The sequence below is a fragment of the Hemiscyllium ocellatum genome, chromosome 14, assembly GCF_020745735.1.
Source record: "Hemiscyllium ocellatum isolate sHemOce1 chromosome 14, sHemOce1.pat.X.cur, whole genome shotgun sequence".
NCBI classification, from domain to species: domain Eukaryota; kingdom Metazoa; phylum Chordata; class Chondrichthyes; order Orectolobiformes; family Hemiscylliidae; genus Hemiscyllium; species Hemiscyllium ocellatum.
The window spans coordinates 55,163,750-55,179,788 of record NC_083414.1 but is presented as its reverse complement, the minus strand read 5'-3'; the positions used below and the strand labels follow the sequence as shown (position 1 = coordinate 55,179,788).

The 16,039-nt window shown below is 39.0% G+C and overlaps 1 protein-coding gene across 1 annotated transcript in view; it reads left to right on the top strand.

Moving 5' to 3' along the window:
• Window positions 1-16,039, top strand: part of crbn (cereblon) — a 52,871-nt gene that overhangs the window by 11,924 nt on the left and 24,908 nt on the right. Inside the window, exons 2-4 of the mRNA XM_060835724.1 lie at window positions 2,049-2,155; window positions 8,384-8,586; window positions 12,525-12,674. Of these exons, the coding sequence (XP_060691707.1) occupies window positions 2,049-2,155; window positions 8,384-8,586; window positions 12,525-12,674 (460 nt within the window). The remainder of the gene's footprint in view (window positions 1-2,048; window positions 2,156-8,383; window positions 8,587-12,524; window positions 12,675-16,039) is intronic.

Sequence of the window (16,039 nt, the reverse complement as noted above, 5' to 3'; positions counted from 1 at the left end):
ACTAAAAGCAAGTTAGTCTTCTGGAGCTGCTGTAACTCACTGTCAAGTGATGGGTGCAATGACTTACCAAGTTTTTGAAATGATTAACTTGGATTTAGATATTCAAGATCTAAGGGTAACAGTAACTTCTTAGTGGAATGCATGAAAGTAGATGTGAACCAATGTGTAATATTTCCATATTTTCTCAAGTTGAAACACTGTTACATTCAAGTAACAGTTGGTTATTGTGCAGCAATAGGAGACCAGCGATCACAAGTTCAAATACAACTATGGCAAGTTGTGAAATTGATGAATACCAGTGGGTGATTGTGCCATAAGTTTTAATATTCCAGTTGATCCCCTCCTCAGGGCATGAGCCCTGCCTCTGATTTGGTCTGCTCTATTTAGGACTTATCTTCCATCTTATTGCTGATTTTTAATATCCTGAAAACAAGCAATGATAGATAATAGTGCACTTTCCAGTGTCACTCAACTGACATGAATAATATTTTAAAGCTCATGACCAAGGTTTTCAGTAAAGGTAACAGTAAGTGTACTTACTGACCAGTATGAATTTATTTTACCTGCTTTACCTACCAGAAAAAATTAAGGTGTATTAATTCCAATAATGCATTACCACTACAACCTAGAAGGGCAAGAGCATCAAATCCTTAAAAAAAAATCACATGGAAGTTCCTCCCTGAACTGCTCTCAATCGTGATTTGGAAATGTATTGTCATACCTTTACTGTTGAATCAAAGGATTGAGTCTCCCTCACCAGCACTTTGGTTTACTCAGACCAAGTGGATTGCAGTGGCTTAAGAAGGCAGCTCACTATGACCTCATGGGCAATGAGGGATGGACGATAAATTCTGTTACATTCTCTGAATAAAAATACTTTTTTTTGTCTATTGTCTCTATCTTGCCAACCCTCACTCCTTCTATTTACTTTCTTTATGTAATTTGACATTGAATGGCTTGGTGGTTCAGACTGTGCATGTATCCTTAAGGTTTCTGATTGATTGAAGATATGCTTGAATTTCTTGCGCTTATTACAGAGGCCTTGCTTCTGCTGTAGAGGGTGCTGAGCCAAAATGGTTTGCTAATCAGTATAATTTTGATTACACTTGTCCAGACTCTGAAATTTTGCATTCTGTGCCAGCAAAATTTAAACTGTATGGTTGTAGGTTGTACCATGATTACACTGCTTATGCCACCAATGTATACTGAGTCCCTTACTAACTCAGCTATTTGTTAACAGATTGAATGAAAACTGAAACTAAATTGACACTTTCTTTTCTCGTTTTTAGGAGGACCGTGTGATATTGAAATTCTTATTAAATTTTCTTGCACTACCATCAATATTTCCTCTCCCTGTATATTTGCTGGAATTGTTTTTTTGTATATTTGCAATTAGTTTAGATGTTGCTTATTTTTGCTTGCATATTCTTTGTTCATGATCAAAATTAATTCATTATAGACTACGTCGAAATCCATCTCAATGCCCTTCAATTTTTATATCTTCAAATAGTTGCAACAAAGAAGGAAACTATTTGTCCATTGAGTTCCTGCTGGGTTTCTGCAAAAGCAATATAGCTGATTGTAGTCTCCTATCCTTTCTTTGAATCCCTATCGATTTATTATCATTTGGTTTTTATTCAATTTGTACTAAGAAAGCAATGTTTGAATTTACCTTCACCACTCTCAGGCAGTGATCCTCACCAGCCACATCAAATATCATTTCCTCATAATTGCCTTTTGTTTGATTCTTCGTCCTTTCTGAAAGGCATCAGTTTCTCCCTATCAATTTGGTCCAGACTCCTCATGATTTTGAATGTGTCTGCCAAATTTCTTTTTCATCATGTCTCAGCATAAAACCTCCAACTTTTCCAGTCACTCCTTATCACTAAGTCCCCCTTCTCTAAAATATTTTCTGCACCTTCGCTAAAACATTCACATCCCTTTTAAACGACAGTGTCCAGTACTTCAGTTGAGGCTGCATTAATGTTTTATCAAGGTTAGTATAAAAAATTTTACAGAATTAAAGAGGTTTCTCTTTCTAATTATAGATGATGAAGATGAATTTGCTGAGATGGAAGTTGAAGACCATGACAGTGAAGAGACTGAAAAACCAAATGCCATCAACTTTGATCCAAGTTTACCAACTGCACACTCTGTATGTACAAATTTCAGAATATTAGAACTAGAGGAATGGCAGGATTTGTTTCTAAAGACTACTGCTTTTGAATTTGCAACTTGTGTTGAAACATTTGAAGAACAAAATGATCTGAAAAATCCGACGGACATTAATATGCACATATATATCTTGTACTAAGGTAAAGAAATAACATGCAGTTATATAGTACCCGAACATACCCTCAACATACCTCCAAATTAGTTATTACTGGCTTCATGTCTTGATTTAGCTGTAATTCATTGCTGGTAGTGACCTAGTTATGAACGTGGACTGTTTTCAAATGAGGAAAAAAAATGAATCAAATTGATACATTTTTTTTCTGCGGTGCTATTTCTGTTGAAATAGAATTATTTCTATGGGAGTGGTACTAGAAAAGCACAGCAGGTCAAACAGCATTAGAGGAGCAGGAAAATTGACGTTTCGGGCAAAAGCCCTTCTATTCCTGATGAAGGTCTTTTGCCCGAAACGTCAATTTTCCTGCTCCTCGAATGCTGTCTGACCAGCTGTGCTTTTCCAGCACCACTCTAATCTAGACTCTGGTTTCCAGCATCTGCAGTCCTTGTTTTTACCTAGAATTATTTCTACATTGTCTCAAAACAAGAATATTAACAATCACTTGGAAATATCAGCTGTTTGCATTTTGTAAGCAACATTTATCATAGAATAATGCAGCATAGGTGTTGACCATTCAACTCATTGTAAATGCCTACTTTGTCCAGTTAGTCCCATTCCACTGCTATTTTCCTGCACATTACTTTTCCTCTGATGACTCTTGGATAAGTGCATGAATAGGAATGGCCAAGCATAGGCAGGTGGGACTAGTTTAGTTTAGGCATATGGTCAGCATGGACTAATTGGACTGAAGTGTCTGTTTCCATGCTGTATGACGTTGACTATAAATATTTATCCAATCTGTTTATCCAAAATCTAATTCCGTCACACTTTTTCCATTTACCCTCTTGCACTTTAAATCATCGTAATTCATGGGACTCCATTTGACTCCACTTGCCTTTTGCTACTGGTTCTTTTGCCAAATATTTGACATTTGCAGTTATTATTGGGAAAATGAGATGAAACCAGAGCAAAGGAAGGCTGTGACTTCAAGTTAATATATAAATTTATACAATTCGTAATAGTTTGTTCTTTATTAATGAAATAATGGTTCAGAATGTTCAAGCCATGTTATATTTCAATGAGAAATCACCGACTAAGAAATATGATATCAGTAAGTTTCTTGTACTAAAACATACATTTTTTTAGATGGTGTGGAAAGGACCCCTTATTTCCCAGTCTCATTGTTGGAAAAAATTAACATAATTTTAAAAATATTCATGAATTAAAATTACAGATCTCAGAGTTTGAAATTCAAAAAGGAAATGTCCATTTAACCAACCTCTTTAAGGTTTTAAAACATTGAGGGGTGGGTGGGGAAGAGGTGGAGATGATGGTGGTGGTCCTATGCTCCTCTTTCATTTTAGTCTTGTAAACATGAATTCTATCCAAATGTTCTCAAGGCATAAAAACGTGCTTGGATGCAACTTTTCCAAACCTAACAGTTTTAAACACATTCTTTGGGTTCCGTTTTGATAAAGAAAAGACCTGGGATAAATGAGTCTTCCTCATACACAGTTCCCTTAAAGTCTAAGATAAAATGTCTAGCCCTTAGTTATATTATCTCCAATAACCTCGAAATATCTATCTTGAAATAAGATGACCAAAACTACTTGTGGTGCCACCAGAGTCAAATACGACTCATGGCCAAATGAGTACAATGTACAGTTGAAATTGATTTCTAGGAGAATAAATGTTAATTTGTGCTATCAAGTGAAGAATTTTAGCCTACTAGAGTAACTCAGTTTCTTAAATGTACATTAGTATATAAGCAAGTCACCCTGAATAGAGAAAGTGAATTAATTCTCCAATATTATGTATAATTTATAGTCCCAATCCAGTCTGTCGTGGGGGCACTAAATTGTGTATCCATAAAATTGTTTTTGAAATGGGTAGTTCAGGCAAAGTGTTATTTGTTGCCCGTTCCTAATTACTATTTATAAAGTGGTGATGAGCCTTCTATAGCTGCAGGTGTTTAGGTACATGGGGCTGGTGGGCATGAAGTTGAGGACTTTTCATCTACAATTATAAAGGGACAACAAATGTAGTTCCAAGTCAGAATAGTGTATGGCTTGAAGCTTCCAGCGTTCTGATGTTCCAGCTTCCCTCGTCTTTGTAATTGTGAGAGGCTACAGGCTTGGAAGGTTTTATCAAAAGAATCTTAGGGAATTGTTGCACTGCATATTGATGATGGCGGGAGTGAAGGTCAAAGGTGGCAGATGCAGTAACGATCACGCATTTTGCATTGACCTGGCTGATTTCAATTTCCATCAGGATTGATGGTGACTGATCCAGGCAATTGCAAAGTATTCCATCACGCTCCTGACTTGTGCCTTGTAGAGCAGGTCAAAGTAGTTGGAAGTTAATTTACTCACCTCAAAATTTGAAAATTCTGACCTGTTGTCGCAGCATTGTTTCTTAGGCTAGTCAATTTCAGTTTCTGGTCATTGGTAACCACCACACTGGTAGTGGGAGATTCAATGATAGTAATGTTTTTGAATATGTGAGGCAGAGAATTAGATTATCCCCTGTTTAGCTGTCTAAATGTTGATATTGAGATGGCCTCCTTCAGTGTGAGGAACTGGAAATGGTACTGCAGTTGTTGGCACACTTCTGAACTCCGATGGGAGGAAAGTAATAGATGAAGCTGCTGAAGGTAGTTGGGATTCTTGTGGTTTATCTCTATCTCTGGACCAGGAGCCTTGTGTTCAAGATCCACCTGTGCCAGGAATGCAAAAGAACACAATTGAGTAGGTTGCTTGGAAATTTTTATCCTGTGGAATGCCAAGAAAGTCCTCTGACTCAGATGATTGGCTTCCAACGACTATGTGTAGGTATGACTTGGGTTTGTGGATTTTCCCCCAGATTGCTGTTGACTCCAGCTTTGCCAAGGCCCAACTCCCCTATAGAATGCCTTTATGCTAAGGGTAGTCGCATTCTGAAAAACTTCAGTTCTTTTTGTCCATCTTTGGGCTAAAACTCTGTCAGGAGCTTAGTTTTACTGGCAGGACGGTGAGAGTGTTGGTGATCAGTTTGTTGATGATTAAGTGCTGCTTGAAAGCATCATCAGTGATCACTTTGCTAGTAATTCCAAGACTTTTTGAAAAAAAGAGAAAAAGACAGATGTTTTTGGTTAGAAATTTGCCTGTAAAGATAATGAAAACTAATTGCTAATCTAAGGACGCTGGAGACAAATCAACACCACGTTATTGCTCTGCTCAGAGCTGGCAGGTGGTTGGATGTTGGAATTGGTCAATCAGTGGAATACCTGTTCTGACTTTGGCAGGAGATAGTGAGGTGTTTGGAGATGGTGCTGCTTAGTTTTATACTTACTTTAGTTTCTCTCATTACCAAATGGTAGAATCCCAAAATGTAAGGAATAAGTAAATATTTTTAGACATTTGCTGAAACTGTTTGCATGAACCAGAGACTTTGAAATTCAAGAAAGGGTAGCACAGTGGCTCAGTGGTCAGCACTACCACCTCTCAGCACCAGGGATCTGGGTACGATTCCACCCTTGGGTAACTGTCTGTGTGGACTTTGCACGTTCTCCCTGTGTTTGCATAGTTTTCCTCCCACAATCCAGAGATGTACAGGCCATGTGGGTTAACCACAGGAAATGTAGGGTTACAGTGCTTGATGGTGGGTCTAGTTGGGATATCTTTGGAGAGTTGATGTGGACTTGTTAGGGCCAAATGGCCAGCATCCACACTGTAGGGATTCTATGATGCAGTTCTCCTTACCTGTGGACAGTATATTATTCAAGGATTTCATGAGGGTCTGCTAGCAATCATTGGAAACTTTAATTGAATTGGCAAATTACAATTTTAAAAAAAATCCCTTAACACTGTGTGAATAGGGTTTATGATCAAAGAAGATTAGATTTGAAATTATTGATACTAGTCAGATTATCTTATTACTTTATCCACGCTCTACTAAAGTTGCTTTCTAAATACATTTTCTCCATATAATCTTGATGTCTAAAATCTGTTATTAGTAAAGTCTGGTTAGGAACTGTTGGGGAATTTGTAAGGTCATTGGGTGTTTTAATTTCACTATTGTGAATCCAGTGGCAGTGAGGCTGATTTAATTTGGCTTACTATAACAGCACTACCGTTGATGATTGACTGTATAGTAGAGTTTGATCTGATCTGTTTGTGGAATTGTGTGATCCACTGTATCTCATGCTGCTATTGTATGACATGCAAGTGGTCCTGTGTTACAACTTCACCAGATTTATACCTCTTTTATGTTTGCTTGCTATTCTTGGCTATTGACAAAAAAAACTACAGACACTGGAATCCAAGGTAGACAAGCAGGAGGCTGGAAGAACACAGCAAGCCAGGCAGTGTGGAGGTGGAGAAGTCAGTGTTTCAGGTGGAGGGTTGGGGAAGGTTTTGGTGGGGAGAGAGACAGAGTGGTCAGAGGGAAATAGTGGAACAAAGATTGAGGGTATGCCTTGGTTGGTAGCTGGAAGGAAGGCTTGATAAGAGGAATGAAAGGGAGTCAGGGGATGGGAAGGGAGGTTATTTGAAATTGGAGAATTCCAACTCCCCTCAATCTTGAATCGTCCGGTCACCCCCCTCATTTTAATTCCCCTTCCCACTCCATTTCCGACACGACCATCTTCAGCCTCCTCGATTGTCACAGAGAATTAATCCACACATTTGACAAACAGCGCCTCGTCTACAGTCTGGAGGAGTCGAAATTGAAGAACTAAATATTAAATAACCTCCCTCCTCATCCCCTGACTCCCTTTCCAGTCTCTCTCTCTCTCTCTCGCGCTTGCGCTCTCTCGCGCTCTCCGACCCTTCCTTCCAGCTACCAATTAGATTCATTTTTCCCATTGACCAGTGAGCTCGTACCTTCTACATGTGTTCACCTATCATTGCGTCACCACCCTGTCTCTCTCCCCACTCAAAACCCCAGCCCCTTTATCTGCAGCTCCCCTGACATCCACCCCCAGTCCTGAAGAAGGTTACACCCGAAGTGTTGACTTCTTTACCTCCTGATGCTGCCTGGCTTGCTGTGTTGTTTCAGCCTTCTGCTTGTCTGTGTCGGTCCTGGCTATTCCCACTTTCACTCTTCTTTGAAGCAAGGTTGATTCCTTAGTTTGTGTATGCTAGTTGAGGGATTTTGCTGGGTCCTGAGGTTACAGATTGTGCTTGTGCTATCGATGGCCTGCAGAAATCTATGAATGTACTGAATCATGAGCGAAGGGAGCTCAGGAGGTGGGACTGAGCTGGAGGTTTCCTTGCCGATATGACATGATGCCATGTGGTCACTAGGACATCGGTTGTAAGATTCAGTGAATATAACTTAATATCTGTCTGTTACTTAGCTGGTCAATAAGGCAGATCTTGCAATTTTGGCACGTACTCCTCAGTAGTTGAAGAGGATTTTGCAAGTCGACAGTGGTTGGTATATTGTTAGCATTTGCAGTGCCCAAGTAAATGCCAGCTCTTCTGCTTTTATTCCTTTTGATTCCCTGTTTAAGGCAACTGAATGGCTTACTAGACCATTTCTGATGGTGTGTATGGAGTTATGTGTAAGTCAGAACCAACAAAGATAGTAGATTTCTTTTCCTCAAGCATATAAGCTAACTAGTTGATTTTTGCAAAACTGAGTTTCATTCACAGACGTGCTTTCAATTCCATATTAGCTTTTTGTATTAATCGGTGGAATTAATGTAAATTCCACCAGCTGCTCTGGTGTTATTTAAAGACATGTAACCCAGATGCTGAGATTAATGTCTGGGGACTGGTCTAGAGATGTTGCCACTATCACCATCTGCCCAGTGACAATAAACTAAGCATGAAAAAGGCTTATTTCCGTGACTAATTTCTGGTTCAAGAGTTATGTAATTGGAAAAATATAACATCAGTTTTGTCTAACTGCCACCAGTAAACGCCAGAAACAAGATAATCAGATTTTTTTTATTGCAAAATGTAAATTTTCTCAGTCAATTTTTGATCACGTGTTTATGAATATATGCATCTTTGTTGTTAAATATTGTAAAGTGTAGGTTGTGAAATATTGTATTTTTCCAAAAATGTACTTTTAATGTATAATTACCTTTTTTCTTCTGCTCCTTAGTACTTAGGAACTGAAATGGAGGAGTTTCACGGCCGGACAGTGCATGATGAAGACAGTTGTCCGACTTTTCCAGTTCTTCCTCATATTGCGGTGATTCTAATTCCTGGGCAGACTTTACCATTGCAGCTATTTCGCCCTCAGGAAGTATCCATGATGCGAAACCTGATTCAAAAAGACAGGACCTTTGGTGTTCTTGCCTACAGGTTAATTTCTTCCACTTTCAAAAATATTTATTAACTAATCACTTAATTGTTGAATCGTGTCTCACAAATTGCAGAATATATGTTTTACATAATTAGGAGGAAAAAAATGATATGTTATGAATAGTAGCAAATGCATATTTTACTGGTACCTAAAATAGTTTCATGAATTGTTGGAAAGCAGGTTATATATTTTGATTCTTCAAAAAGATTGTATTGCTGATGAGCAAACAATTTTGGTTACTGAGATTTGTTTCCCAGCTGAACCAATGTATTTTTGCAAGATCTTCTCTTCTAAAGTAGACATGCTCAGGGAAACCTTTGATCATAGAATAATTTTTTCTATGTTCTCTTAACTTTAACAACTAGCTGGTTTTTCATTTTCTTAAGGTCGAAAGGGAGAAAAATATAAGACTAGAACAAATGTCATTCAAGAAAGAATAAAAATATGAATGCCACTCAAACTAACCCTCTTACAAATCAATAATGTTTTAAAGTGCTTTGGATACAACTGATTGATTACTTTGAAATGCAATGACTAGTTATATAGATAGACACAAAGCTATTAAAGCAGCAGCAGTACAAAAACAAAAAAAGCTGAGAGGTTTTATCTGTGGGTGATGACTGAAACCAGAACACCAAGAGAATTCCTTTCTCCTCTTCACATTGTGTCAGTGATTCTGCACGAATAGTTCTTGGATCTGCACTAGCTTGGACCCAAGCTCTTGCCTACCTCAACTTTAACAGCTTGTTGATTCTGCTATTGGTGTGCCAGAATCTACTTTCCTACCTCAGGATCCTGCTCTTGTTGCAGGTGAGTGTTAGGACAAGAATAGGTAGAACTTGTTTATGTTTATTGTCCTATCCGATGAATAGTAAGACTCTGCTAGGACTCCTTTTATGTGTTGGCCTAATTAATGCTCCTAACTGCGAAAGTAGGTTTTGAATTGACACCTGTTACTTGACAGAAAATTGTAGTCAACAAGACTGAGCGGATGTGCCAAATCCAATTGACCTGATAATAGAAGTAACATGTTGTAAGAAAGTCACTAATTTTGTATTATTATTGAAACACAAAACAAAATTGTGAAATGTGATTTCCACTTTTTAGGTAAATTTCTAGAAATCCTTGGAACTAGAAGATGATTTGCCTCCTTTGTTCATCTCTGTTCTACTTGACAGCTGTGAATCCAAGTGTTAGGATGCACACGTGCACCGCAACTTTTATACCAGAGAAAGTTTCTTTCTATAAAATTGGGCAGTTTGTGTGGAATTAACATTTCTCATTGTCAGTGTACTGTAACTTGATATAATTAATTTACATGAATATATTTAGCTAAAAATGTTCATTTATAGCGTGAAACTTTGTATGAAATTTTCATCGGCAAAACAATTTTAATTTATTCTCAACATAATATCATTATTTTTTATGCCATGCTGGTTGCAGAAGCATTTAAGTGGATATAATAAACAAATGTGGTACAAATCACTGCATTTTCTTAGCACCACCAGGTGAATTGTCGTAGGGTTTGAAGTTAAAAATTAAGAAATAACAGTGCTGCCCACGTCTAGATTAAATAGAGGCAGAGAATGGAAGCCAAATGATATTTAGAGGTGAATTGACAAATGAAGCTAAATTTTAAAAACTTAAAACGCCACAGCATGTGGGAAATCACAGGCTTTTGAATTTCTCCTCTGAAACTCTACCCCCTTCACCTGTACTTTTGTAATCGTTAATATTCACCCCCAAGTACATCCATGTCTGCTTACTAATTCACTTGCTTCCCCACTCAATCACTTGACACTGAGACACTTAATTATCCTCAAGAGCAGTAAAAGTACTTTTGTGACTGATAAATTATTGAACTCAAAGTATATGGCATTCTTGGCACGCAACTGTGCTGCTTCAGGATTTGCTAGAATCGAGGAGGGTCGCAGAGGACTGGAAAATTGCGAATGTGACACTCCTGTTTAAAGAGAAACTAAGGCAAAAGATGGAAAATTATAGATCAATTAGCCTAACCTCAGTCGTGGGTAAGATCCTGGAATCCATTGCGAAGAATGAGATTTCTGAATATTTAGAAGTGCACGGTAAAATAATGCACAATCCGCGTGGTTTCTTCAAGGGACGTCATGCCTGACAAATCTGCTAGAATTGTTTGAGGAAGTAACGAGCAGGTGAGACCGTGGAGAGGCAACGAATGTTATCTACCTGGACTTCAAGAAGGCCTTCGACAAGATGCTGCACAGGAGGCAACTGAATAAGGGCCTATGGTATTAGAGGCAAAGTGCTAGCATGGATGGAAGCTTTGGCTGTCTGGAAGAAAGAGTAGATAAAAGGGTCCTTCTCAAGATGGCAATCGATGGTGGTGTTCCGCAAGGCTGTGTTGGGGCCACAACTTTTCACTTTGTGCACTAGCAATCCAGATGAAGGAACTGAGGGCATTTTGGCTAGGTTTGCAGATGATACAAAGATAGACAGAGGGACAGGTAGCACTGAAGAGACAGGGAGACAAGAGATGGGGAGGCTGCAGAAGGAAGGATTTGGGCAGATTAGGAGAGTGGCTAAAGAAGTTGCAGATGGAGTACAACATGGGAAAGTGTGAGGTCATGCTGCTGATTATTCCTGATCTTTGAGGTTTTGTCCAGATGCTCTGGTTTCCTCCCACAATCCAAAGATGTGCAGGTTAGGTGAATTGGCCATGCGAAATTGCCCATAGTGTTCAGGGATATATAGATTAGGTGCATTAGTCAGGGGTAAATGTAGAGTGATAAGATGGGGGAATGGGTCTGGGTGAGTTATTGTATGGAGGGTCAGTGTGGATTTGTTGGGCCAAAAGGCCTGTTTCCACACTGCAGGGATTCTATGATTCAATGACACCGTATCCTTTAGAAAAGGAACAGCCATCAGACAGCATGTTCAGAGGAGTTTGATGAGAATGACCTCCGGAATAAAAACTTAACATATGAGGAATGTTGAGGACTCTGGGTTTATACTTAGAGTTTAGAAGATTGAGGGGGAATCTAATTGAAACGTGCAGAATACTGAATGACCTGGACAGAGTAGATATTGGGAATATATTTCCATAGTGAGGAGAGACTAGAACCCAAGGAAACAGCCTTAGAGTAAAGGGAAGACGTTTTAGAATGGAGATAAGGAGAAATTTCCTTAGCCAGAGAATGGTAATTTATTGCCACAGAAGACTGTGGAGGTCAGATCATTGAGTATATTTAAGATTGATACAAATAAGTTCTTGAGTATCAGGGGATCCAGCATTACGGGGAGAATAGGGTTGAGAAACTTATCAGCCATGATTGAATAGTGGAGCGGAATCGAAGGACTGAATGGCCTAATTTCTGCTGTGATGTCCGATGGTCCTACACCAAGTGGATCACACTCCAGTTTCCTCCAGTGGTTGCACTAAAGACATGCCAGTCTCAGAAATGCAGCTGGAAAAGTCTTGAAGTGGAATACCATTAGTTGTACCTGCTCCAAAAATAATTGGAAAATCTAGGTCAATATTTTATCTACTCCACCTGGTAATTGGAAAATCTAGGTCAATATTTTATCTACTCCACCTGGTAATTGCATGCAGCCATGGCTTATTTTATTTGAGCCCTGAAGTAGACATATATTCCAACAAATCAGATAGCTTTGAACCAAGGTCCCAAAGGTGAAAAACCACAGTTGTAGTTTCTGCTTCATTATTTTCCACAAATATAGTAAAAAAAAAGCAAATGCTCCATTGAAATGCACTGTATACAGAATTCTTGGAATAGAATAAAAGTATATGAACACTTTAATGTTCTAAGGAATTGAGGCATTTATCCTACTACCATTCTAAGACTACATTGAATTTTGCTCTGTGTGAAAACTTTTTAACTGAGTGAAAAAGTTATCCATTCTGTTTTTTTGATCTGTATTATTTTTGCTTTCTTAGTGATCCTTCAGACAGAGCTCCAGAGTTTGGGACGACAGCAGAGATTTATGAATATAGGGAGGAACAAGAATATGGCATTGAAACTGTAAAAGTGAAAGCCGTTGGCCGTCAGAGATTTAAAGTTCTTGAAACAAGAACTCAAACTGATGGGTAAGGTGCTAGTTGTGTCTTGCCATTCTTTGGATCTTTCTTCTGTTTGTTTAAAGGTAGTATCGTTAAACTTCAAAATACTTTGCCATGAGCATGCATTGATATTGTTAAAATTTCCTGTTTTGACTGATTGCTTTTCTAAAGTTTTGGATATACATTAAAATGCATTAACTATCTTTCAGTGTAATCTAAATTTAAAATAAAAGATGTCCATGCAAATATTATCATTTTACCATGTTGAATATTAAAGTAGCTTAAGAGTTGCTGATGACTCACCTGATGAGGGTAATCAGGTTAGGGCTTGGTGTACTAATTTAGGTGATCACACGTGGTGTTGAGGTGCTTTTGTTATTGTTAACAACTAAAATTGTGAAATATAATGCACCCCCATGAGCTCTGTGATTTAGCAATGTCCAGTTGATGCTGCTGGAAGGGAATCTTAAGAGAAGAATGATTAATTCTGATCCTTCTCACCAGTGATTTGGTCAGATGGCTTACCAGTTAGCTCTGATTGATGTGGAAATTGACTCTTTGAATGTATTGCCAGATTGCACTTCATATCCTACTAACTCACTCATTTTTATTTACTGGAAGGGTGGGGTAATGTGATAAGGAGGCAATTGACAATGCAGGAAGAAGATAAAAATAAACAATGTTTTGTGGCCCATTGTAAATGTATGGCATGTAATAATATCCTGACTTTAGTGCAGGTTTCTTGCAATTCAGCACTTGCTTACTTATTGGGACTCGTGCACTAATATTGACGTGGTTTACCACAAGACATGGATTACTATCATTGAAACTTAAGATGTTTGCATGCAATTTTATGAAACTTGCCTTCCCCTCTAATTTCCCAAGTAACCTTACATTCCTTAAATTACTATGTTCTCTGGTTTAAAATTCGCTTAGGATGCACTAAGATAGTAAAGAAATTTATATTACTCTGATATCATCTGGCTGAACTGAGGTTAAGGCTGTTCTTCTTGCTCCCAAGGTTCCTGCGCCTTGTAATAACGTTTTCTCCAGAGCATCCCCTTTTAAATACAATTCTCCTGGTTATCCCAAGTACACTGGCTTACTATTGTTCATTCAGTCAGCATGGTGACTGCCTGCAGATTCCTCTTATGTAGTTACAGCAATTCAATGCAATGTTACGTAATTAACATAATTTAGTTACTCCATGTGAATGAATTTCTGTCCCAGGAAAAGGTTTTGCAAAAGGCAGTATTGGGTGTTGTAATTTTGCTATTGATTTAATCAACCCTAGGAGTCAAGCTCTTTCGGAAACTCCGATCTATTGTTCCATCAGAAATCTTGCAGCATTATCTCGTCAACATTATTCAGTATAGTCAACCAATGTAAATGGCTTGCTAATCTGCCTAGCCTGATCTAATTTGATAGTGAATTCTGCAAGCTTCCTAGCTTACTATCTTGGTTTCCTTCCCAGCATACTATTCATTTGGCCAATTTGGATGTATCCCAAAAGTGCTGTTATTTATTTAAGAGACATTCCACTACCTACATGGGCAGTAGAGAGCAGAGGTAATTGTTGTGTGAGGTGTAACCAGTCAAGAAAAGAAAAAATGTTGGTCATGCTCAATTTATACTAATGGTATTTTTGAACTAGCCATCGTCAACCTTATGTTTTCCTCTCTATCCAAAATTTATTCTGGTGAACATTTTTCTCCAGTGTTTTCACAGGTGAATTATCTTGACTTTGTATGATCATTTTTAGAGGTACGGCACTTGTGTGCTTCCCAAAAGACCATAAGACAGGAGTGGAAGTAAGGCCATTCGGTCCATCGAGTCCACTCCGCCATTCAATCATGGCTGATGGGTATTTCAACTCCACTTACCCGCATTCTCCCCTTAGCCCTTAAATTCTTGATGTCTCGAGGAATTATCAATCTCTGCCTTGAAGACATTTAGCGTCCCGGCCTCCACTGCACTCTGTGGCAATGAATTCCACAGGCCCACCAAACTCTGGCTGAAGAAATGTCTCCACATTTCTGTTCTGAATTTACCCCTCTAATTCTAAGGCTATGTCCACGAGTCCTAGTCTCCTCGCCTAACGGAAACAATTTCCTAGCGTCCACCCTTTCCAAGCCATGTATTATCTTGTAAGTTTCTATTAGATCTCCCCTTAATCTTCTAAACTCCAATGAATACAATCCCAGGATCCTCAGCCGTTACTCGTATGTTAGACCTACCATTCCAGGCATCATCCGTGTGAATCTCCCCTGGACACGCTCCAGTGCCAGTATGTCCTTCCTGAGGTGTGGGGACCACAACTGGACACAGTACTCCAAATGGGGCCTAATCAGAGCTTTATAAAGTCTCAGCACAATGGTGCTTTTGTATTCCAACCCTCTTGAGATAAATGACAACATTGCTTTCGCTTTCTTAATCACGGACTCAACCTGCATGTTTACCTTTAGAGAATCCTCAACTAGCATTCCCAGATCCCTTTGTACTTTGGATTTATGAATTTTCTCACCGTTTAGAAAGTAGTCCATGCTTGTATTCTTTTTTCCAAAGTATAAGACCTCGCATTTGCTCACATTGAATTCCATCAGCCATTTCCTGGACCACTCTCCCAAACAGTCTAGATCCTTCTGCAGCCTCCCCACTTCCTCAGTACTACCTACCTGTCCACCTAACTTTGTATAATCGGCAAACTTCGCTAGAATGCCCCCAGTCCCTTCATCCAGATCATTAATATATAACATGAACAGCTGCGGCCCCAACACTGAACCCTGCGGGATACCACTTGTTACCGGCTGCCATTCCGAAAAAGAACCTTTTATCCCAACTCTCTGCCTTCTGTCAGACAGCCAATCCTCAATCCATACCAGTAGCTCACCTCGAACACCATGGGCCCTCACCTTACTCAGCAGCCTCCGTGTGGCACCTTATCAAAGGCCTTTTGGAAGTCTAGATAGACCACATCCACTGTGTTTCCCTGGTCTAACCTACTTGTCACCTCTTCAAAGAATTCCAACAGGTTTGTCAGGCACGACCTCCCCTTAGTAAATCCATGTTGACATGTTCTAATCCGACCCTGCTCTTCCAAGAATTTAGAAACCCCATCCTTAATGATGGATTCTAGAATTTTACCAACAACCGAGGTTAGGCTAATTGGCCTATAATTTCCCATCTTTTGTCTTGATCCTTTCTTGAACAAGGGGATTACAACAGCGATCTTCCAATCATCCGGGACTTTCCCTGACTCCAATGACTTTTGAAAGATCTCAACCAACGCTTCCGCTATTTCCTCAGCCATCTCCCTCAGAACTCTAGGATGTAGCCCGTCGGAGCCAGGAGATTTATCAATTTTAAGACCTTTTAGCTTTTCTGGCACTTTC